This window comes from Protopterus annectens, chromosome 9.part0 (genome assembly GCF_019279795.1).
Source record: "Protopterus annectens isolate FY-2018-M chromosome 9.part0, PAN1.0, whole genome shotgun sequence".
NCBI classification, from domain to species: Eukaryota; Metazoa; Chordata; order Ceratodontiformes; family Protopteridae; genus Protopterus; species Protopterus annectens.
In genome coordinates this window covers 1,154,951,683-1,154,977,352 of record NC_056743.1, presented here as the reverse complement: position 1 = coordinate 1,154,977,352, position 25,670 = coordinate 1,154,951,683, and the positions used below count along the sequence as shown (strand labels likewise).

The 25,670-nt window shown below is 42.1% G+C and overlaps 1 protein-coding gene across 1 annotated transcript in view; it reads right to left on the bottom strand.

Moving 5' to 3' along the window:
- The window catches only part of RNF20 (ring finger protein 20), a 1,863,764-nt gene that overhangs the window by 32,436 nt on the left and 1,805,658 nt on the right, over window positions 1–25,670 (bottom strand). The window contains exon 19 of the mRNA XM_044084026.1: window positions 21,902–22,003. Coding sequence (XP_043939961.1) covers window positions 21,902–22,003 — 102 coding nt within the window. The remainder of the gene's footprint in view (window positions 1–21,901; window positions 22,004–25,670) is intronic.

Sequence of the window (25,670 nt, the reverse complement as noted above, 5' to 3'; positions counted from 1 at the left end):
AAAATGGCGTCGGCTGATGCTTTTATACCCCAGACGCTCTGACATCGGGGAAAGTGCGACATCAGCCGAGGCCAGACCCAGACTTTGGAATCCGGCCGACCGAAGGGCTGCCTGAGGCAGGACAACCCATATGTTATGACTGCAGATGCATCCTTGAAGGACATCAAAGGTGAGGAAGGCTTCGGTTCTGAAGGCTCCATCGGCTCCGGCGAGAAACGGGGTGAGCGGAGCCGAGGAGAAGCTGGCCTCGGAGCCTTTGATGGTGGACTAGGGAAGGATTCCCTATCTGGAGACCTCTTGCGAGACCTATCCCTCTTCCTCTCCGTTTTCTTTGCATCTTTCTTTATCCTTGTGTTCTTTTTCTTTGTCTTTATCCTTATCCCCCCCCCCCCCCCACCAGCGGGAGTTTGAGTCTCTACCTGGGGGGGGCTTGGCGGGAGTACCAGAAGCAGAGGCCAAGGCAGAATCCAGCATGGAGGTAGGGAGAAGACCCGTGGCAACCAACTTGGCCTTCCTATCCCTGAGGGCCCCAGGGCTAAAACCAGCACAAATTGCACAATGAATAGACAAATGATGCACTCCCAGATTACACACAGAGTGTGACCATCAGCCGGTGAGAGCTTACGGCCACACTCTGTGCATTTTTTTAAAAACCGACTTAGGCTGATCAGCCATAACCCAAAATTAACAGCCACTCCCGAAAGAGAAAGCACACAACACTAGAGCACACCCACTTAAGGGAAGTGGGCCTAGAGACTACTGTAATGAGAAAAACTTTTTTTTTTTTTAAACTAGAACCGACGAACTAGCATACAACGGGGAGGAAGGGAAGGCCAACAACCACTTTCACGAAGAAAAGATTGGGCAAACGAAATCTGAGGGAAGATAGGAGATGGTGGTGTATTATGGGTAGGGGGGGAGCTAGGAGCAGATGCTAGAAAAAAAGTTGCCGGCTCGGATCCAATATGGATCCGAATACCCACAGGTTGCAGATAAAATTAAATGAACTACTTCAGATCTACTGTTTTGTTAGCTTAGATCATTATGCTTTAGACACTACTTACTTTTCTTTGAAAGAAAAGCTAGGACTGGATTTTCTTCCTCACTCTTTTTTTTTTTGTTCAGGCCATCATTAAATCAAACAGTTGTGTTAAAAAAAAAAAAAAAAAAAAAAGTCAGCCCCCGTATCCCAGTTTAATTCAGTTATATCATCCAGACTTACTGCAGAATAATCATGGCCAGTTAGAGTATGCTAGGCAGGGAAGCTAAAGGAAGGCAAAATGAGAAAAGGCAAATAAGAAATAAACTTTCTAAATGGTATGGGGTGAGAAAATAAGGGGAAAACATGGAAGGGGCTCAAGGAAAGTGCAGGGAGGACTAGTGTGAAAAAGAGGCATGGAGTCCTTTGTCTGGGACTTCTTTTCACCCAAGGCTGGCCTTGCTGATGGCAGTCAGACATGTGAGTTGCATAAAGTCAGTAAAGTGGCTATATTAAATGGACGCATACTGAGGCAGTCTGCAGATGAAAATGAATAACTTCATCTGTTTGATCATAGACAATACTCAATAAACAACTATGAAAGAGGCCTATCCCATTTAGTCAGCCCCCCCCACTTTGAGGTCATCAGCCAACATTGCCAAGCAAGCACAAAATGAGCGCTTTTACCCAGATTACACTGGCTCCCTCAGTTCTAAAGAAATATTTCTTAACAGTGCACTTCAGAAGCTCATTATATATTGTTCCATCAAAGGGGCAAAGCAAAATTAGGATACAGCATGGCCTACTTTTATTGATAAGCAAAGCCATAAATTGGGTACATTGGATACATGTTTGTCTGTTCGTTCCTTATCAGCTGCATTCCTCCAGTATTTTTTTCTTTGATGCACGACTTAAAAAAATTAACTATTTTCATGTTTTATTCATACATATACACAAGGCCTATACAGTTACCTTAAAATAATGTATTTACCATTTCATAGTTACACTGAGATAATAATCCTTCCAATTTCTAATACACCCATGGATATTATTCCTTATACTATTTAATCTGTACTTGTCTTGTATCAATGATAGGTGATCCCATGACATACACACAACCATCTGTGATAAATGGACTTTAAGCCAGAATCTAAAGCCTTTCATTACTCAAAAGGTCTGTCTCAGTAGCTCAACAGACAGCACACACGGCTTTGGCACTGCTGAAAGATCAGTAGACTGTAGGAGGTTCTATTCCCACACCAGTGAGTTAGATCAATTTCCAGTCCTGACACTGCAGAGAAGGGTTTACCATGGTATATTTGAAACTGAACCAGTCGAACAATGACACCACCAAAAAATAACGTTGAAATCTTACAACAGCGCAAGACCAGAATGTTGAAAATGGGAATGCCTATTCGACATTTTCAACATTACAGTCTTCCACCCGACGGACTCAGCTAACCTCTACTATTAAGCAGGGGGGCTTTGCCCCTTCCCCCACTTAAATATACCAACTCCGAGATCACACTATAGTGAGGAAATGGGCTACTTCCCTGTTCCTCACTAAAGCATGACCTCCCTTCCAGAGTCTCGACTAACCTCATTCGATCTCTTTCAGTTCGATTATCTGCCCCTTCACAATCGTGTGTTCGCACATCAACTGTTCGACTTTTTGCAATTCACGCAAGTGATTGCAGGCCGCAGAGAAGCATAAGGAAGGGGTGCTGCGCTCCTGAGTATGCCATTCTTTAAATGAGATGTTAAACAGAGGCTCCATTCCACTCAAGTTGGTGGTAGCTCAGGTGAATGTAAAAGAACCCATGGCACTTACTGAAAAAAGAATAGGGGAAGTTTACCAGTGCCCTGGCCAAAATTCCCCTAGTCAGTTTGAATACCACCTTGAGTCCATCCATAAATTAGGTCATGGCCTAGTAGGACTAATCCAGTCAACAAAGTGTAAATAAAATAAATGCCAAATACATTTTTGTAAAACATCATTAAAAATGCTACAAAAAAGTTCTGATTCCATACTGCTCGGAACTAAATATCCATCAGGTTTAAATTTAAAATTGGACTTTCTTGTCAGCAACTGAAGGCAGATTGAAACTATTTCAAACTGTCTTGCAACTCAAGATACTCGCGGCTCTGACCTCAGCCAAAAGGGTAACACTGTTTCCCATGTTAAGGGATTCAAATCATCCTTGCGAGCTGGTTCAAAAAAGTAAATGTGATTTCTACTGCAAAATTACAATTATAAGGAGCAGTCACATGTTACTAGGTAAAAAATATGCAATATTATTTCAAAAACTGTTTAATGTTAAATAAAGTAGAAAGGGGGGTCCGTAGGCAGAACTAGCAGAAATGGTTGAAAGATGAATCTTAACTAAAGAGTAAGAAAGGACAGAGCTTAATAATGCATACAGATATTGCAGAACCAATTTGGTTTAAGCTTTAAAGGATCTTGGTTCATTCTTGGTTTTCTAGTAAAATATTTTTTTGCCTTCTTTAATACCAGCTGATTCTTTTCAAGAAAAAAGGTGTCTAAAAGGGCTATTAAAATTCTATCACCCAGACTGTGAGCTGATGAAATTCAAGGCTGGGGTGCATACGACAGTCCCAGTCCTGTATGAAGAAGTCCATCCTGTGGGGATGCTTGTGGTAAAAGCCCTTGGCCATTTCCAAAAGAAGGCATAACCACTGTTGCCGGAGCCAAAAGGGAATTATCACTACTATTTCAGAGAGCCCTTTTGGATCTTTAAAAAGACACATGTTATCAGAAGAAATGGTGGAAAGACAAAAAGGCACACTGCTGTCCACAGGAAGAAAAAGGCAGCTGTCTTCCAGGTCTTTTTCCAAGGAGTCCTGCAGCAGAATCAGTGGAGGCAAACCAACCTACTTAAAGGTTCTCCACAAGTAGCTAATCTCCTGGAAAATCCCAGGATGTAATTTCCATTCACAGAGGTCTGTCCTGGTTCTGCTTAGCTTACTTCCACAAAAGTCTGCTCTAATGGAATGTTAAGTATCCTGTAGGGATAGACTGAACTACAGGAAAGTTCCAAGGCTAGCGCTGCTAATCAACCAAAGGGGCAAGATCTGATTACTCCCTGTGTATATACCACCATATGATGCTGTTGTCTGTGTTGACCAGCAGAGATCATGGAATCCAAAGGCGGCTCAGTGTTTTGACAGCATTTAATAATGCCAACATTTCTTTGATGTTTATATGCTTCTTCTGTCCTGATGGTTCAAAAAGCCTTGTACTTTCATTTCAGCCCTTTGTAAACAAATCCCCATGCAACATATGATGCATCTGTGGTTACATCAAACTGAATAGGAGATGGGTTTGAGAATGAGAGACCTGGACAATGTTTAATTATATTTTTGTAGTCTGATGAAGCAGTTGTTTTGGAAACTGTGAAAGCGCTTACTATTAAAATATTTTTATCGTACTTTGAGCACTCTATTATTCTATTGCCATTGCTATTTTACTGTTACTGGACTATCCTAAAGCTGCGTGTGCCTGGAAATTTATATTGTCAAGTGGAACCCTGGCTTGAAAGGCTGCGCAGGTGGATAGAGATCTGGTAGAATGAGCCTTGATTTTAAAGGGTAAATGTTTATACGCAGAACTGTAAACATAAGCTATACAGCTAGAAATCCATTTAGACAGTCACTTTGGAAACTGGTAAGCCCAACCTGGATTCGGAAAAGGAAATGAACAATTGATCTGATTTCCTAATGTCTTTAGTCTGGTGCAAATAAAAACCTAACTGTCTATGGACATTCAGCTGGTGAAACCTGTACTCAGCTGCACTGGAGTGATTCGGAAAGAAAACTGGAAGTTCTATGGGCTGATTCAAGGTGGTATTGGAACAGACCTTGGGGATAAAGGAAGGGTTAGTACGAAGGGACACCTCCGTCTTTACGAAAAATCAGATAAGGCGGTTTGACAGACGAGGCTTGCAATTCTGACACCCGTCTGGCAGATGTGATAGCCACCAAAAGCGTCTTCCAAGACAAGAACTTCAAAGAGCATGAATGAGAAGGCTCAAAGGGTGGAGATGTTAATTTTGATAAAGTTTAAATCCCATGAAACCAGAGGCTCTTGAACCGGAGGTCTCAGTAAAGTGGCACCTTTGAGGAACGTTTTGCACAATTTATGAGACAAGTTAGAATCTGGAAACCCCAAATGGAAATTAGAAATCGCTGCCAATTGGACTCTGATAGTTGCAGCAGCAGATCCTTGGTGAAATAGTTCAGACAGAAGTTCCAAAACCACTAGAATGGAGGCAGTGAAGGGGTCAACATCCATTTTCTCAGCCCAAAGCGAGAATCTTCTCCATTTACTGGAATAAAGTTTCCTAGTTGAAGGTTTATGAGAAGACGTAAGGATATGAGTCACAGAAGGCGAGAAGTCGTGAAGCCTGACCAGGGATGTAACTGGAGCAGCCATGCTGTCAAATTGAGGGTGTGTAAGAGGGGTGAAGCGAACCTGACATGCGAGTCAAGAGGTCTGGAACAGGGTCCAGAATCCAAGGATTGTCCAGGAGAAGAGGCCCAAGGAAGGGGAACCAAAGCTGATGAGGCCAGTAAGGAGCAATGAAGATCAGTTTGCTTCCCAGCTGTTTCGCTTTCTGAATCACCTTGGGAATGAGAGGAAAGGGAGGAAAAGCATACAGGAGACCCAGGGGCCAATCATGAACAAGTGCATCTCTGGGTGACTCCCCCGGAGGGGGGATAAGGGAAATGTAACTGCTGCATTTGGCATTGATTGGGCTGGCAAAGAGATCGCAGCAAGGCTGTCCCCACCTGCGGAAAATCTGTTCCGCTGTTTCAGAGACCACTCATGAGGCATCACGATCGCCCGGCCAAGCTTGTTGGCTATCACGTTGGTCATCCCTGGAATGTGCGCTGCCACCAGAAAGCACTGGGAAGATATTGTCCATTCCCAAAATCGCATGGCCTCTCGACAGAGTGGGTAAGATCTGGTTTCACCCTGTTTGTTGACATACCATACTACCGACATGTTGTCTGACTGTATTGCAATAGTCCCCAGGGGAAGAAGGTCTTGAAGTGCTTGCAATGCCAAGAGCACGGCCTCATCTCTAGAACGTTGATATGCAGGTGGGCCTCGTTGTCTTGCCATATGCCTTGGACAGTCCTGCCTAGATAATGCCCCCCCACCCTGTGAGGCATCCATGATCACAGTGGCAATGGGTTGGCGAGGAACGATTGAGGAGCCCGTGGTCAGTTGATTGGGTAATGTCCACCACAGAAGGTCCTTCTTGCAAGATTCCATCAATATAATGTGATAGGATAATGGGAGGTGCTGAAAGGACCATTGTAACGAGAGGAGCCACTGAAGAATTCTCATGTGTAACCCGGCTAGTGGCACTAATAGTATGGTGGAGGCCATGGTCCCAAGGAGCTGCACAACAATCTTGGCTTTGACCCTTCGCAAGGGGAGAAGAAATTGAATTTGAAGCACCAGGTTTTGCGCCCTTTCGTCAGGAAGACGAACCACCATGTTTACTGTGTCCATCTCTGCACCTATAAAATTCACAGATTGAGAGGTCAATAAGGCAGATTTTTCCCACTTTATAGATATTCCCAGTTGGGCACAAAGCTGAATAGTACTGTCCCTGCTCTGAAGGAGTAGATGCCTGGTGAGGGCAGTCAGGAGCCAGTCATCCAAATACAGAAACACCTGGAATCCTAGACATTCCAGGTGAGCTGTCACTATTGCCATACATTTGGTGAACACCCTAGGGGTTGTGGTGAGACCAAAGGGCAGAGCACGGAACTGAAAGCGACTGGCTCCCAGCCGGAAGCGTAGAAGACTCCTTGATGCCCTGTCCATTTTTATGTGGTAGTAAGCTTCTTGGAGATCTATTGAGCGCATCCAATTGTCTTTCCCTAACAACGGGAGTATAGATTGCAGTGTTACCATCCGGAACTTGTCCTTTACAGATTCGTTCAATCTGCTGAGGTCCAGAATAGGCCTCCAGTCCCCTGTACGTTTTGGTACTAAAAAGAATCTGGAGTAAGTTCTGGATCCTATTTGGTCTGCTGGGACGGTTTGGATGACTCTTTTTGACAGCAACTTGTTGATCTCTACAGTTGCCTGATCCCTATGATTGGGTGGAACATCTGGGATCTTCTTGGGAACAAAAGATGGAAGAGAAAAGGGTATTGCATAACCTCTGGTAATAACTCTTTGTACCCACTTGTCTTGAGTGATACTTAGCCAGGCTTCAAAGAAACGTGACCCCCGACCGGCCCCAGAGAAGCACAGTCGGGCCCCACATCAGGAGCGCTGGTAAGGCCGCCCCTTGCCTCTAGGGTGACGTCTATCTTTTTCCTCCGCCTCCTCTGCCTCTGAAGGAGGAGTCACCCTATGTCTCCTGGAAAAACCTCTGGGACTTCTTGAACCACATTTTACCACCCCTCTGGATCCTTAGGGTATGGTCTAGAGGGGACAGTAAAACGTACTCCCACAGCAGAGTGCGTTTTCATTTCTTGCTCGCACCGAGTGAGTGTGTCCTTTACCTTCGATCCAAACAATGAGGAACTGTAGAATGGAGTGTTGGTAAAGGTAGACTTGAACGGTTCCGCAAAGTTACACAAATGCATCCAGGAATAACACCTCAGGGAAATTCCTGAACCTGCTGCTCTACTCGCTCCATTGGCTGCATATATAATAAGCTGCATGGAAGAGTTGATGACAGAGTTCAAGGTGGACAACTGGGCAGACACCTTGTCAGGGACTCCCTCAGTACAAGTATCTCCTAACTCTTTAAGGAGATCTCTCTGAAGTCTCGTGAAGTTAGTAAGGTAGTTCAGTGATCTAAGGGTAAATGCCCCTCAGCTAAAGATACGCTTCCCATATCTGTCCATCGTTCGAGACTCATTCGGCGGATGAACAGAAGAAATCTCAGCTAGCTCCTTCTTAGTGGCCGCCGCCACCACCATGGCATCTACAGGAACACCTTTAGACAAGAAATCTTTCTCAGGAGGGGCAGAAAGAAACTTATTCGGTCTCCTGAGGACTGGCTCCATGGCATCAGGAGTATCCCACACCTTTCGACTAATCAGCTCCATCAGTTCGTCAAAAAATGGAGACACTCAAGAGGCTGAAGGTTGAGACCCGAAAGCCTTCAAGTACACAGACTCCTCATCAGAAGGGGTGACAGTGGGCCAGTCGCACCTCTGCTTAAGGATTTCCAGGATGTCTACGAAGGAGACATCAGAGGATGACTTGGGGGACCCTTTTGACTCCTCGAGGTCAGTGTCAGACGTCAAAGACTCATCCTGGGAGTCTACATGCTTCCTCTTACATGTTCTCTTCCACAGGGGTTCCTCAGAAGGACATTCTGGGAAAGTCTCGGAAGAGTGGGGGCCACCAGCCGGTGGCTCCTGAGGCTGAGGGTCTCTGCTGTCCATGGAGGGAGTAGGAGCGGAGACAGAAGTAGGTGCTTTGGGGGAAAGGTGTCAGTACCTCTGGTAGGAGCTGACGATCGGGACAGCACACACATCATCTCAAATGCAGACCTTCCCTGCTCCAAGGAGACAGAGGATGCCATCGGCTCAGAGATAGGCATCGGAACCGAAGATCGGTTCCAAGCATCCCTATCGGGGCTGACCGGGTTGCTTCGGCCCCTAGACATTACGGACGGCGCCAAAAGTGTCGGAGCAGAACTCGGCTCCGAAACAGCCCTAGGGGGAGTAGGAAAGTGCAGTTGTGTACTCTTACCATAAATGTAGATGTTCGAGTGTATTCACTGTTGCAGTCATTACATTTGGGTTATCTGCTTGCAGGTAGCCCTCAGTCGACCTGATTAACAAAGTCTTGGGTCCTGCGTCGGTTGCTGTCCCTTCTTCCATGACGCCAGGTCATTAGGGGTATAAAACATGCAGCTGACGCCATTACATTAGTTTTTCTTGCCCCAGAGGTCAGGTGCCCCCCTAATGGGAAGCAAACATAAAAGCACAAAGATATACCTCCAACAAAAAAGCAAATACACCAAAAAGGCTTTTAAGCATAGTAAAGGAAAGTAGAGGTATTGCCAAAAGAAGTTAGGGGGCTGGCGGGAGGGTAACCAGGACTGCAACACTCTAACATCTACATTTATGGTAAGTGTACACAACTGTACTATGTTCTTCGGGTTTCACTGTTGCAGTCATCACATTTGGGTAGATTCCCAAAGATATGGTTGGGAGGAGGAATTCAGATAGCATTAGGGCCAACTATAAGGCCCTGCAAGACTGCAGTGACAAAGCCAGCTCTGGATTTAGAGAAAATTAGCAAATGATAATGCTTGGTGAAAGTATGTACAGAACTCCTAACAGCTTCTAGAATGTCCCTGGTAGGGACGCCTATGAGAAAGGCTGGACAGGTAGATGCAGCCCTGGTGGAGTGAGGTCTGATCCCCTGGGGATAGGTTTTCCATGGTGCTTATAGGAGAAATGAATGCAATGGCTTATCCATTTAGAAATGGTTTGCTTTGAAATAGCCTTCCCCTCTGCCCCTGCAGCAAATGCCACCAGCAGTTGTTCAGATTTCCTTTGAGGTTTAGTCCTGTCCAAGTAGAATCTAAGTTGTCTGTTCACATCTAAGGAATGCAGTATCCATTCCCCTTTATTCTGTGGATTGGGAAAGAAGGTTGGCAAATGAATGGACTGATTAAGAGCCACACTGGATACCACCCTGAGCATGAAGGATGGATTGGTTTTGAGGGACACCCTGTCCGCATGAAAGATGATGAAAGGCTCCACTGCCATAAGGGCCTCTAATTCAGGCACCCTTCTAGCTGACGTGATTGCTAAAAGGAAAGCCGTCTTCCAAGAAAGAAATGTTAAGTCTGCAGTAGCAGCTGGCTCAAAAGGAGGTAGAGAGAGTTTCTCCAAGACAAAGTTAAGGTCCCAGGCTGGGGTTGGAGCTCTCCTGGGTGGTCTCAAATTTTTGGCCCCTCTGAGGAACTGCTTGAGCAGTGGATGAGAGAAGAGGGGAGGTTCTGTGTTATAATGAGCTGAAATGGCTGAGGCGTGGATTTTAATGGGGGAAAAAGACAGGCCCTTGTGAGGCATCTCAGTTATGTACTGTAAAATCAAAGGTAAATTGGGCGCTGCTGTGCTCATCCCTTGAGAATGGTTCCAGGCACAGAATCTTTTCCATTTTTCAGCAATAAGATTTTCTAGTACTAGGCCTCCTTGCCCCTAAAATGATATCCATCACAGGTTTACTGAGGGATGGTAAAGGAAAGATTAAGTAATTAGCCAGGCTGCAAGGTTCAGTGTTGGAAGCTGAGGGTGCAGAATCTGGTTCTCCTGCTGAGACAGCAGGGAAGGAGTCTGAGGCAGGTGCCATGGAGATAACCATGAGACTGCACAGGAGGGGGTACCAGTGTTGGCGCTGCCAGTCTGTAGCAATCAAAATCATTCTTGGCTTGTCCTGTTTGATTGTTAGTAGTACTTTGGAAAGCAGAGGCAGATGGGGGAAGGCATAAAAGGATAGGTTTTTCCAGCTGAAGGACAGAGCATCCACTTTCCAGGCTTGTTTGTGGGGAGTCCTTGTGCAAAATTTGTCCAATTGGTAGTTCTGGGGAAAGGCAAACAGGTCTATATCTGGGCTCCTCCATTTGCTTGTCAACATGTTGAAAATCCTTTGTTCCAGTTTCCACTTGTGTGGGTCCATGAGGTTTCTGCTTAGTCCATCTGCCAGTGTATTTAATTTTCCTGACAGGAATTGAGCTTGCAGGTGCACTTGGTAGCTCAAGGCTGTGTTCCACAATACCATGGCTAGTCTGCAGAGGGGGGTAAAATGTGTATACCCCTGCTTGTTTATGTGCCACATAACAGTGGTGTTGTCCGTCTTTACCATTAGTTGTCCTGGAAGAATGTGGTCCTTGAAGGCTGTCAGAGCATTCTGTACAGCTAACATTTCTTTTTGATTGATATGCAGGTGCATTTGACTTGGGTTCCATTTGCCCTGAATGCACTTCCCTGCCAGATGAGCCCCCCATGCATAGTCTGATGCATCTGTTAGGGTTTGGATGGCAAGGGGTGGTGTGAAAGGTAGTCCCTTGTTTTGGTGGCAGGCCTCTGCTCACCAAAGGAACTCTAGGCGTAGGTAAGGTATGATAGGAATCATTGTTTCTAGGTCTTGAGAATATTGACACCATGGGCTTTTTAGATACCACTGTAATTTCCTCATATGCAGTCTTGCATATGGAATTAGAAGGATGCAGGAGGCCATGAACCCCAAGGCTTGCATTATTTGTCTTGCAGATACCAGGGTTTTTGTGGCCACTTATTTGAAGTAGGGTGTCAAATGAATTTGCTTTTCTGGCATGAGGTAAGCCATCTGGGAAGTCTGCTCCCAGGAATATAATTTCTTGACAGGGTACCAGGTGTGATTTCATTTAGTTTATGGTGTACCCCAGACAAGTTAGAACCCTTTTTACAAAGGCCAGATGATTCAAAAGTATATCCTGGCTTTCTGCCTGAATTAGACAATCGTCCAGGTATGGGTATATTTGAATATTTCTTTGCCTGCAAAATGCAATACCTGAAGCTAGGCACTTTGTGAATACCCTGGGCGCAGTAGATAAGCCAAAGGGCAGTGCAGAGAAAAAGAAGTTATGTACTCACCACAACGTTCCATGTGAGTTGTTCCATCTCGCCTTACTTCTTCACTGATGGGTTCGGAGCCAATCCTCGGCTCCGATAAGGCCGACTAGAAGCTCAAAGTTCTCCAGTAGCTCCAGACCCAACCTCTTATCCCACAATGCACTGCTGGAATTACCTCAGATCTTGTTTGCTGCGTACCACATAGAAGTACAATAATTATTCTGCCTAGGAATGAAGACGCATTGAAAAACCAGGATGAAGACAGCTTCCAGGTCAACTGCCAGCCAGGAGGGGGAACGAGGGAGGGTCGTGAAAATTAAGGCGAGATGGAACAACTCACATGGAACGTTATGGTGAGTACATAACTTCTTTATGTGAAGTTGTTCAATCTCGCCGTTCATTCTTCACTGATGGGTAGCATCCCTAGCACCCTGACCTTGGGTGGCTTATGGAAGTACACTCTTTAGAACCGTAGAACCAAATGAAGCCCTCTTCCTGGAGGCCTTATCCACTTTGTAATGAGTTATAAAAGTGTGAGGTTTAGACCATGTGGCTGCTGCACAGATGTTGTCCAAAGGCAATTTGGCTTGAAAGGCTGAAGAGGTAGAAACTGCTCTGGCTGAATGAGCCTTCATCTTACTAGACAAAGGCATGTTATGACAAGAACATGTGTAAGTGATGCAATCAGACGGCCACTTAGACAGGGTTGTTTTGGCAACTGGTTTACCTTTCCTGGCCTCAGAAAAAGACAAAAAAGCTGATCTAATTTCCTAATGTCTTTCGTTCTGTCTAAATAAAATCTAAGTTGTCTGTGAACATAGTGTTTGTGCAACATATATTCCAATTTGTTGGTGTGATTAGGGAAGAAAACGGGCAACTCAATGACTTGATTGATGTTAATCTCAGAACATACTTTAGGCAAAAAGGATGGATTTGTCCTGAGAGATACTCTATCAGCATGGAAGACCATATAAGGGAGCTTGATGGATAGGGCTTGGAGTTCTGACACTCTGTGAGCTGAAGTGATGGCTACTAGGAAGATAGTTTTCCATGATAGAAATTTTAGTTCACAAGATGATGCAGGCTCAAAAGGAGAAGAATGATGCGAGAGAACATAAAATTCAAATTCCAGGGAGAGTAAGGTGTCTTCAATGGAGGCCTCATGTGAAAATAACCTTTTAGAAAAGCCTTAGACAAATGGTGAGCCATAATATTCAATCCATCGATACCTAGATGGAAATTAGATATAGCAGCTAATTGTACCCGCACCATAGCAGCCGCTGCTCCTTTGTTGAAAATTTCTGTCAAGAATTGTAAAATAGAAGACAATGGTGCTTGATAAGGGTCAATGTTATGGGAAGAAGCCCAAATGGAAAATCTCTTCCACTTACTACAATACAATTTTCTAGTGGAAGGTTTATGGGAAGCCAACAAAATTTGACTAACATCACGGGAAAAGATTATAAAGCCTGGCTATGCGGGGAATCGGAGCAGCTGAGCGGTTAGCTTCAGTGTCTGCAATGATGGATGAAGATCCCCTGACGGATGTGTCAATAAGTCCGGAAGTGGGTCCAGGATCCATGGGTCTTCCAGAATGTGATGTCAAAGAAACAGAACCAAATCTGCTGAGGCCAATGAGAGGCTATAAGGGTGATTGTCCGTCCCAGCGACTTTGCTTTCTGTAAGAATCCGGGTATCAGGGGAAATGCATAGAGGAGACCCAGGGGCCAATCGTGGACAACAGCATCCCTCGGGGAGTGACCTGGCGTGGGAATTAGGGCAAAATAGCTTCTGCATTTGTTGTTGTTATGACTGGCAAACGGGTCGCAGGAAGGCTGGCCCCATTTGCGGAAAATCCTGTCCGCAATCTCTTGTTTGAAGGACCATTCATGGGGCAATAAAATTGCCCTGCTCAGTCTGTCTGCTATGACGTTGGATTTGCCCGGGATGTGCATTGCTAACAGAAAGCGCTGGGATGACAATGCCCACTGCCATACTCTGAGGGCTTCTCACCAAAGGGGATAAGACTTGGTCCCGCCTTGCTTGTTCAAGTACCAGACCACTGACATGTTGTCTGTATTGCAATTGTCCCTAGAGAAAGAGAGTCCTGAAAGTATTGCAACGTTAGAAGTACTGCTCTCATCTCCAGGACATTGATATGCAGATGTGATTTTTGATCTGTCCATGTGCCTTGGGCAGTCTTTCCCTGAAAAAGCCCCCCCCCCCCCACCCCCACCCTATCAGGGAAGCACCATGGTCACAGTGGCAACTGGAGGGGGTAGCATGAAGGGATGTCCTATTGTGACACAAAGAGACGTCAACCACCACTGAAGATCCTTCTTGCAGGAATTCGTTATCAGGATCATGTGACGCATTGAAGTTCTTGGTAAGACCATTGCGTGAATAGAAGCCATTGAAGGATTCTCATATGCATCCTTGCTAATGGGATTGCCAAGATTGCTGCTGCCATCAATCCTAGTACTTTCAATACCTCTGCAGCTGGTGCTCTGTTCTTTGATACCAAGGATATGATGTGTTGGCGAAGAATACAAATCCTTTCTGGTGGAAGACGAAGAGTGGTGGTTGACGTGTCTTATTCTGTCCCTATAAAAACAATATGCTGCGATGGCAACAAGGCAGACTTTTCGAAGTTGACTGTAATGCCTAGCCGATCGCAGTGTGTCAGAGTAGCCTCTCTTGCTTGAAGAAGTTGATGCCTGGTGGTGGAGGTAAGGAGCCAATCGTCAAAGTACGGAAACACCTGGAATCCTAGACACCTCAGGTGAGCCGTGACTACTGCCATGCACTTGGTGTACACTCTGGGGGCTGTAGTGAGACCAAAGGGCAAAGCTCAGAATTGATGATTATCTCCCAGCCGGAAACGCAGGTGATCTCTGGATGGCCTGGGCATCTTTATGTGATAGTATGCATCCTTGAGATCAATCGAGCACATCCAAGTGTCCTTCCCTAAAAACGGGAATATGAACTGTAGAGTGACCATTCGGAACTTCTCTTTTCTCACAAATTGGTAGAGTCTGCTGAGACCCAAAATAGGTCTCCAGTCTCGTTTTCTTTGGAAACAAAAAGAATCTTGAGTAAGTTCCGAATCCTGTTTGGTCTGCCGGGACTGGCTGGATGACTCTCTCTCTGGCAATCTGCGTACCTCTATTGCTACTTGTCCCATGTGACTGGGTGGAACGTGCGGGATTTTTTTTTTGATGGGAAGGGGCTGGGTGGAGAATGGTATGAAATACCCTATGGAAATGATACTTTGTACAAATGTCATTTGTTATATTTAGCCAGGCTTCTGGGTACAATGACAAGTGACCCCTGACTGCCTCCAGAGTAGGACAGCCGGGCCTCCCTTCAGGAGCTCTGGTAGAACTGACCAGAGAAGTGATCTCTGTCACCCTGGTGCTGCGGACCCCCTCTGCTGCGAGGGCGGTGTCTTCCATTGTAACCCCTCCTCTGCCTCTGGAAGGGGGCTCTCCACGTGTGTCTTGAAAGGCTCCTTGGGCTTTCTGGAAACGCATCTTTCCTCCCCTCTGACCTTTACGAAAGGGTTGAGTGGGGGTGGAAAAATGGAGAGTGTCGGCTCCTAGAGTCCCCGGTCAGTGCCAAGAACGTCCGAGCAGATGGAGCCGACGACACTGCAGCAGGTGTCGGCTCCAAGGGATCCACAATCATCAGGTCGGCCTCCTCCGGCTCCGAAGGTCCGGTATGGCTTGGAAAAGCAGCAGACAATTCATGAGTAATGGTCTTTGGCTCCGATGGTTCGGTCTGAGCCAACAGCAATTTAGCTAGGCCTGTTGCCTTTAAGAGTTTCTGAACCAGCCGGTCCATATCCAGATCGGACAGGCTGACAGAAGAACCGGAAGAGTGAACAGATGGAGCTGATTGGAGCAGTATAGATGGAGGTTTTTCGGCAACCGGTTCCAGAGCAGTGTCCCGGTTCTGAAAAGAACTGACTGTCGGCTTTGAAGTCAGTGTAGCCGAAGTGACAACACTGTCTTTTTTCCTTTCTTAGTCTTGGATTCAGAGGAAGATCTGGACGAATTGCTGGCCCCATCCTGGTCAGACAATGCCTCTGAAAAAGGGTGTTTGATAATACCCCTATCAATTAACTTCCTCTTCCTTTCTGCAAGCACTCTAGTGGAAAAGGAGTGACAGATACTGCATGACTCTTGCAGGTGCACCTCACCCAAACAGTAAACACACTGCACATGGGCATCCGTGACGGACATCTTCTGTATGCAGTCTAGGCATTTTTTAAACCTAGACTTTGAGTGTTTTTTCTTCTCTTGAGACATTTCACAAAATCCAATGTAAAGGAAACACACTAAGTATGAGCTATTTAAAGTTAAAGAGGAAATCTAACTCAATACACACAGCCCAAAAAGGCAACTAGTAAACTATTTAACTATATAAATATAAATAGGATTAAGGCAAATATCAAAAATCCCAAAAGGGTAAATAACTATAAGAAAGGGCCCAAGGCAATCAAAGATTTTACTGGGGAATGGGGAGAACACAGAAAACAACTTAACTAGATAGTATTATATATATACTAGTAAAAGATATAAAATTGAAATATAAAACTTGCTGAAAGTTAAAAACTCCCAATAATAGTCTCGAGCAACCCTGGAAACCAAGCGATCTGTGCCACGGCATACTAGATCTGAGGTAATTCCAGCCATGCATTGTGGGATAAGGGGTTGGATCTCGAGCTACTGGAGAACTTTGAGCTTGCTAGTCGGCCATGTCAGAGTGGATGATCGGCTCTGAACCCATCAGTGAAGAATGAACGGCGAGATTGAACATCTTCACATCTGATAGTGCGTGTAGCCTGCTTTGAAGAGTAGGTATCTTCTGCAAGATTCCCTGACTGGGATGTACAGGTATGCTTCTTTTAAATCTAGTGTTGCCAACCAAGCATCTTTGCCTAGCATAGGAAGTAACTGGTGAAGAATCAGCATCTTGAATTTTGGAATCTCCAAAAAGGTGTTTAGAGTAGACAGGTCCAGGATAGGACGCCATTAATTGTCTTTTCTGGGTACCAGGAAAAGTCTCGAGTAGAAACCTTGTCCCTTTTTCTCTTCTGGTACCAGATGAATAGCCCCCATGCTTAAGAGAGAAAGTACTTGTTTTTGGGCCTCTGCCCACTGATTTGGGGATAGGTCCGGCCAACGACTTGGTGTTGGCAACGTGTGGAAGTGCGATCTGTATCCCTGGGACAATATTTAAAACCCATTTGTCCTGGGTAATGAGTTCCCAATTCTTTGCATGAAGAGCAATCTTTCCCCCCAAAGGGGCAGTCAGTTGATAAGTGCTTGTAAATTTTAAAAGGAAGTCATTGAGACAGTTTACCCTGGGGGGGGGGGTCTTATTATTCCCAGACTTGGAAGTGGAGGCCCCCCCAATGCTTAGTTCTGCGAGTCCCCTGGGACCAAAACCTGGGGTTTTTGCTGTCTGGGTTTGGCTTGAAAAGATCTGGAAGGGGCTGGAAAGGACCAATTCATAGAGGGCCAGTGCCTACTAAATCTAGGAGGCTGAACTTGTAAAAAATATTTTACAGTTTGCATAGATTTAGCTTTATCTTCCATCTTTTTAAGAACTTCCTCAGCCTTGTTGCCAAATAGGCGGTCCTGACTTAAAGAAGCATCCAACAATTTAGCTTTAACATGATCAGGCAAAGATTGCTCCTTAAGCCAAGCATGCCTTCTGAGCCCAGACCCAGTAACAGCAGCCCTGCAAGAGACCTCTAATGAATCAAAACCACATTGCAAAGTATGTTTTTCAACTTGTTTGGCAGAATGCATTAAATCCTGCAATTCTTTATTTTCCACAAAGTCAGGAATCAACATCATTTTCTGTTTAAAAAGTCTGATATGGCCAACCTTCTTACCCCATCTATCCAGCGCCCTGGAGTCTCTATCAGAAGGGGTAGGATTCTCAGCAGTAGAAGCCTTAATGCCCTTAAAGCCTTAAAAGAAATGTTAGCCATAAAGGAGATTGGAAAGACAATAGGGGAACTAGAAAATGCGGAAGTTGTCAGTATTGCAAAGCTATAAACGAAGATGAAAGTATAGTTCTGGATAATGTTAACAGAACTAGAATAATATATGCTAGGGGTAACTGTAATACTAAGAACATTATATACCTATGTTGTAAGTGTATCTGTTACTATATAGGGAAGACAGAATGGAAATTTAAGAGGCGAATTTATGAACATTTATATGCTATTAAAAAGAAAGATACCAGTAATGCATTATATAGACATATACAGGAGACAGATAATACACATCAGTTTAGATTCGCAATATTAGAACGAATACAAGTTAACAATAGAGGAGGTAATCTTAAAGCCTATATAGCTGAGAGAGAGGCTAAATGGCAAATACTTACTGACGCTTCAACTAAACCTGGGCTAAATGTTTATTTTTCATTGAAACCATTTCTATTATAACTATTTATTAAATATGTACATTTTTCTTATTTCATTAATGTATTATATGTTATACAGATAACAGCATTTACATAAGAGGGAGAAGCATAAGAATTCCCATCCCCTAGGACAAATTAATAAAGAAAAGTAGTTTGGGTTAATAATAATAACAACACTAAGGGGTATAATAAGAAGGGAAGGCACTAGGGAGTCACATAGCAATTTAACTAATTGAAATGAAAGTATTGTAGTTATTTTTATTCATTCATTCATTACATATATTTACTAATATATTTTATATACTTTTATCACGTATTATATATTATTCTGTTTAAAACACTAATTAGCCACATGAAATGTGTACATAATTTAATGAACAAGAATTCTTTTTATTTATATATTCGTGTACTCATTGATTTATAATATATAAAATAAATTTTATAGTTTTTAAATTTATATTTCTAATTTAATATTTTTACGTATTTCACACATTTTATTATTCATATAATCAATATTTTATCACATACATATTTAATATATTTTTAGATAAATTTCACACATCCAATATTTGTCCTATTTATTCATTTATTTTACTTATTTATCATACACTAATATAGAGAAATCACATGTAATATTAAGTATTATAAAACAAGATATCAGATATGAATAAATTTACATATTTTTAAACATGTTTTCCTCAATCATAGATTTAGTTGGAATGGTTAATGGACTCTATTCACACTGGACCGTCATATGATATTGATTATGGGCTGCTAGCAATATATATATTTATTGATGATACGGGGAATGATATATACATAGAAAAGTGTTTTTATTTAGGAAGTCTTTTTTAACAAAGGAATGTTTTTGGAAAAGGAAAGTTTTATGATGATTATTTCATGTACATTATAAGCACTTTTTGTTCGCCAGTATACATGTGTTTTATGGCTCTGTCATTTTAAATGTTGATGAAATATTGGCGCCAAAATGTATATAAAAAGAAACAATCTGTTTAATTGATTCTGATGAAGTCCACGGGTTAGTGGATGAAAGTGTTTAATCACATGATTTTATGAGTTAAAAGTATCTTGTTTGTTTGTACGCTGAGTTGTTTACAATTAAAGGTTGCATTATTGCTGTACCGGAGTTCTTTCCCTCATTGGATTAATTTGTATTTTGCAAATGTAATGACTGCAACAGTGAAACACGAAGAACATCCGAAGGTTCCACCGGTGGTACCAGACACTCCGGCTCTGGAGGATCAGCATGGCTCGGAGGAGGAATGATAGCAGAGGGCAGGACAGACCCAAGTGGCTCTGGAACCGACTGGGTCGGAACCAATAGTAATTTAGGCAAAGCAGATGACTTCAACAGTCTCAGCACTACCTTCTCCACATCTTCTTCCGATAAACTCCTGGAAGACCTAGATGACAGTAGGAGAGTGGGATCTCTGAGGTATTGGAGATTTTAATATAGCGGAGGCTGGTACAAGATCCATAGACCGGCTCCGAGAAATAGTCTCAGTGGTCGGCTCCAAGATACTTTGAACCGACCCTGTAATCACAGTATTGCTCTTAATCAGCACCGAGATCAGTGGAGCCCAAGAGGCAGACTCAGCCATTTTTGTGATCTTAAGAGGTGGCTCCGAGACACCAGCCGGTGCCGGGAAGGGTGTCTTAGAGGACTTTTCCTTTTTAGATCCCCAAGATCTAGAAGAGAAAGAGCTAGCCAGATCTTCCTCAAAGGAAGGTTTAAGAAGACCTTTGAGTATAAGCTTACTTTTGCCTTCTTGTAACACCCTAGGGCTAAACGAATGACAAAATAAGCAGGTTTCCTGTAAATGGATGGCTCCTTCACAGTAAACGCAGTTACTGTGGCCATCCGTGATGGACATTTTCTGCGAACATTTAATACATTTTTTGAAAACAGATGGCTTATGATCCTTGCTAACCTTGGACATTCTGACAAAGGCGCACACACAAGAAAGGGAAGGAGGACTAGGTCCTCTTAATTTAAACGGGCCTAGCCCTGCAGAAAAAGAAATACATCATGAGGACTAGGTCCTCTAACTCAAACGGGCCTAGTCCGGGCAAGAAAAGGAGCGGAAGAAGCTAGGTCTTCTAACTAAAACAGACCAAGTAAAAGGAAGCAGAAAGTCGCACTCAACCCAAAAACAGTGAAACTTTCCAATACAACTAAGGCAGAACCAAGTTCTGGCAACCACTACTGAACTTAAGACTAAGCCACAAACAGAACCTCGTTCTGTTAACACGCCAACAATTAGCAATCGGAAATCTGTCAAATATTTAGCCTAAATCCTAATAACATACCACTAAGTGCAAAGGGCGCCTACAAATAGTAAACTGTGTAAATGACACTAAGCACACAGGATACCAAAGCTATAAGGCCAAAGGCTGATTAAGCAAAGAATGCACACAAGGTGTAAAAAGTAAATGTAACTAAGCTAAACTACCACACTAAATATGCAACTACTACAATGCAACAGTTTTAGACTAGAAAAACAAGAATTTTTTAATACTTTCAAAAAACTTAGCCAGAGCCAAAGAGAAGCACAACCGAACTAGCCGACGCAGCAAACGAGATCTGGGGATTCTACTGGTGCACCATGGGATACCTACCTAGCCACAAGCCAACCAGAAGTCTTCCAGCTTGTAAATAGGCAGAGTCGAAGCAGAGGATCGTCTCCGATCCCATATGTAAAGAATGAAGGTGAGAAAAGGCTACTTAACATCTTCTTTATCCAAGAGTGCATTCAACATTTCTATTACAACATTTTCTAGTAAATTCTGTGTGCAAAGCCAAACAAATCTCAGCACAATTAATCAAAAGTATCATAACAGCATCTATGAATATGTTTAGTAACTCAAGACACTGAGGGAAGTAAATAGTTTAAAGATTGCTTAGTCTCTGAGAAAAGAAGGTAAGTATTTTTCCATTTTGTTAAATAAGCTAGGAGACACTTTGGCATATGTTCTACTTGTATAAAACTGTATTTATAGCATGACAAACAACCATTTTAGTACAAGTAGAATCAGTGCCATTTCAAAGCAAATGAAACATACGATGAGTATCATATTATTGTGAAGGCACATTTAGTCAGAGTGCATAAGGGTAAGAAGGCCATACTAACAGCTGCATGATAATCAGAGAAAAGAAATGAAAACTTGTTGACATAACAGACTTCAAAAACCTAAATTAACATCTAGTCTGAATTGTCGTAATGCTGTATAATCTACCTGACGAGTAAACAAATATAAAATAAAAAAAAACAAATGCTGACAGATAAAATAGTAATGCAGACGTGATTATTTATCAAGAATTAAATGGACTGATGCCTGATCTGAACATGAGTAACAAGCATACACTATGCATCTGAAACTGTCCTATTTGTGATTTATAAAGAATAAACGGCAGTGATGTCTCATCCAAACATAAGTAACATACATAAACTATGTACCTGAAACTGTCCTTTTTGTGGAAAAAAATTCACTTCATCTCCATAACTGATCATTCTTGAAGTGTGGTTGAAAATGTCCCAAGTTTGTGTAAGAGATTCTGCTTAATCATGTTTCTTAACTCTTCTCAAGACAAAACAGTAACTTCACCTACATAACTTTATAACTTTTATGATACAAGAGTCTGGATAAACTATCCATTCAAGAATACATTTCCTCACATCAAACAAGGTGAAGGAAGAAAGGTATACCTCACACCACCAGTATACCAACTATCCCCTTTGCAAATGAACATAGTAAACGTTAAATGGACAGGAAAGGAAGGGAAGATAAAGTGCCCTGTCCCTGTAATTTATTCAGTCAAATATATACCTTATAGTCTTTAATCTCTTCCATCAGGATCTCATCACAGTTGGATGGCATGTCTGGTTTCTTTGTCTTTTCCAGTTTTCTTCGTAGTTTGGAAATATCTTCCTGTAGAACAAAAAGAACAATATCATTTAGATACAAGAAACAAGAGCATTAAACAAAAATGCAAGATAGAAAAAATGTTCACGAGGTTCTCATCAGGCAATGTTTGGCAGAATTATGCCAAGTTCAAATGTTATGTATAAGGAAAAAGACAGAATATGAACACTAGGATCAAAACCAAAATTGCTCATTTGTGATCCATGCACAACCCCGGTTAATAAACTCAAATAAAATAAAATAAATAAAGCTGCTAGTAGTGGGAATGTATTCAATAAAATGGTGGCAGGGTGGTGCAGACTACACTAGCCTGAGTGACTGCATTGTATGCACCATATTTCTAAAAATACAAACAGCACATAGCAGACACCACAGAGTGCAGACCCTTCACAAGATTTAGAAAATGACAGGCTGGGGAGAACAAGGATCACCAATACCAATGGCAGGAAGAGATCCAAGGTCTCAAAAGCAGAATGAAGAAAGCATTGGCTGTCAAATGGTAGTAATACTGATTGTTTATACACGAAAGCCTCTGACAAAAGAACAAAGGAAGCACCATAAGCCCCTAATTGGAGAAAAGTGCTGAGGTGCTAAAACTCTCCAGAAGGAAAAGAGGGGGAGGCAGCAAAAACTTCTAACAGCAGCTCAAGTGAGGTATCTCATTAATAAGAAAGGAAAGGAAAATATACTGCATCTTAAAAGGTATAGATAATGGAAGCTCTTTGATGACATGGCAAATAGTTGCTACGATAAGAATCCAAGAACGGTCCACTGATCTGATTACAGTACAACTGTATTTCTTGGCAACAGAAATTGTAAAAAGCTCTTGAGGTAAGCAATAGCAAAGAGGAGAGGACAGTCCCAAAACTTAATATTCTTGGGTCCAGCTTCAGGATACTAACAGTGGCAGACAAAAACAGCATTTAACTCACTAGCAACAAAGGAATGGACAGAACAAAGACGTTATGTACTCACCATAATGTTCCATCTGTGTTGTCCATTTTCATTCTTCCACAACATATGGGTTTGGATCTGATTCTCAGACGAGACTCAGCTGCTGTTCTACAGTTCGTGGAAACCACAAACTCTTGAGCTCCTTCCTTCCCATAATGCTATAGTCCCCCTCCTTCTCCAGCTTTTGTTTGTAGCTCCCTAAAGCAAAAATATTGCAATATTTTACATACTATGGACAACTGTTTCCAGGAGGTCAAAGAAAAAGGAACTTGGTTCCCGGGGCACTCTCCTGCCACTGCAAAAGTCAAAGAAACATGGATGGGAGCTGAGGAAAAATGAAAATGGAAAACACAAATGGAACGTTATGATGAGTACATAACTTCTTTATCTGATGTTGTCAGTTTTCATTCATTTCAACATATGGGACAGAGTCCCCAGTTACCTGAATTTCAGGTGGACTCTAAGGAAAGATATTCCTGTGCACTGTAGGTGCTCTTCCCTTAGAGACAAGATTCAATTTGTAACACTTCCAAGATGACTGCACAGTGAATAACAGTTGTTTCTAGCTCTCCCAGTGTGAAAACAGGAACTCAGCAGAGAAGGCCAGTAAGACTTGTGTTAATGGGTAAATTTCAGTAACTGGCTAGTAAGTGCACTGCCTGGATGCCAGGAATAAAGGAATACAGATGAGCTGGGAAAAAAATCAAGCTACAAAAAGTGAGGAAGAAACACTGGGGAAAGTTCTGCAGCTGTTCAGCATAAAAACAATACAAGCTTCAGACATGACTTCCAATAACCTACAGGAAAATATAAGACGGCTGCATACAGACCTGGTTAAACTAAACAAAACACTGACAGAGTATATCAACACAAACAACAAAAGGCTGAAAAAAATGGAATAATGCGAACTGTAAAAAAAAAAAATTTTTCTTTTCTTAATAGTACCGTATTTGTGGTGTGCGCTTTTCCTTGCATGGCATTTAAATGTAATGGGGACTGTAAACGTGCTGCTGTTGTTCTTTGTCTCCCCTCTTCTCTCTTTCTTCATGTACAGTTTTGAGAAATACTAACCATGCAATGTAAAAAAAAGCTTGGTTAAAAAGGCATGACAAAGTTAAAATTAACGTGCTTTTTTCATTCTTGCATGGGGAAATGACTGTATTAAGGACCTTAAATTGATCAGTTTTAAGAGAGAGAGCAAGTAAATGAAAAAGAATAGTGAATATTATGAGGCTGTTTTTCTTAGCAAATGCATGTACACTTAGCAGCAATTCTGTAGCTGGTCTTCATGTCTCCATGGAGACAACCTGATAAAGAGAAACTAGAGACAATCTGGTGGAAGGGACTGGCTGAGGAGAAAGAAAAAAAAAAAAAAGAAAAAAAGAAACTGGCTAGGACATAACATTTTCCGAAAGCAATCCGGGTTTTCCCAGCTGGGAGGACTTTAAAGATAAGACAAAACTAATTAGGTCTGAAGTAAAGTTTTCTCATTTATTTTCTGAAATGCAATGGAGAAACTAATATAAACAGGTGATTTTTTTTTTCTCTTTTTCTCCCTTCTCGCTTTTTCTTTGTTCAGTGTTAAGAAATGTAGGCACTGCAGTGTTAAAAAGGGGGGGGGAAGGTCTGGTTAACAGAGTATGACAAAAGAAAAATCAGTGTGCATTTTCCCATGCTTGCATAGGGAAATGAGTGGGTTAAGACCCTAGAAAGCATGTAAATGAAAAAGAATATTTACAGAACTTTTAAATTACTTTGAAGCATCAAAACATTACAGAAAAAGGACTTCTATCCAAAATTTATAAGGCAACTAAAAGACAGATTATTATAAAGATAGTTACTGTGATAATTTTAAAACTATTAATTACCCTAGTGAAAATGAAAAAAAAAAATTATGCTTTCTTCTCTGTACAATCTAAGTCATCCTTAAAATGGAAACTGTTTTCCTGGAAATGTATGCATAAGGCATTTATTACGCCTCATAAAATAGAATTAATGTCTAAAAAGAAAGTTGAATGCTGGAGATGTGGGCTGAATATTAAAGCAGACTGGTAACATATGATTTATGAATGTATTGCAATTAAGCCATGTTGGAATTATGTTAACTCTTTCCTACAGGCATTATTCAAAAATCACTAATTTTTTAATACTCCAATTCCTATATGTGTTACGAAAATAAATCATTCTCTTCTTTGGAGTCTCTTTGTCAATGGCAAGGAGAATGATCACCAAAAATTGGAAAAATGTATCAACTCCATCCATAAAAGAATTTCTCAACATTGCAACCGAAACTTGTCAACTGGGGATACTTTCAATTAAAGAGAAAATCACTAGAACGACCACTTCTTTAAATTCATGGACAAAGCTCAAGTATCTGTTAAATAAACAGACATTAAATAATTAATAATGAAATACAATATTATATAATACCACAGCCTATTTTTTTTAAATATGCAGACACATTGTAAACAGTTGATTTTTTTTAATTCTTCTTTGTTTTTTTATATACCTGTGCAATTTCTATTTACACTGTAATGAGACTTTTTGTTATACATTCATAAAACTTAATACAAATATTTAGAAAAAAAAGAAAAAGAACATTGAATATTAAGGCTTTTTTTCTGGTAAACAAGGTACCCTTAGCAGTTGTGTGTCTGGTTTGCATGTCACTAGAAGACAATTTGACAAGGCGAACTGGCTTGGAGAATGTGTTTACTGA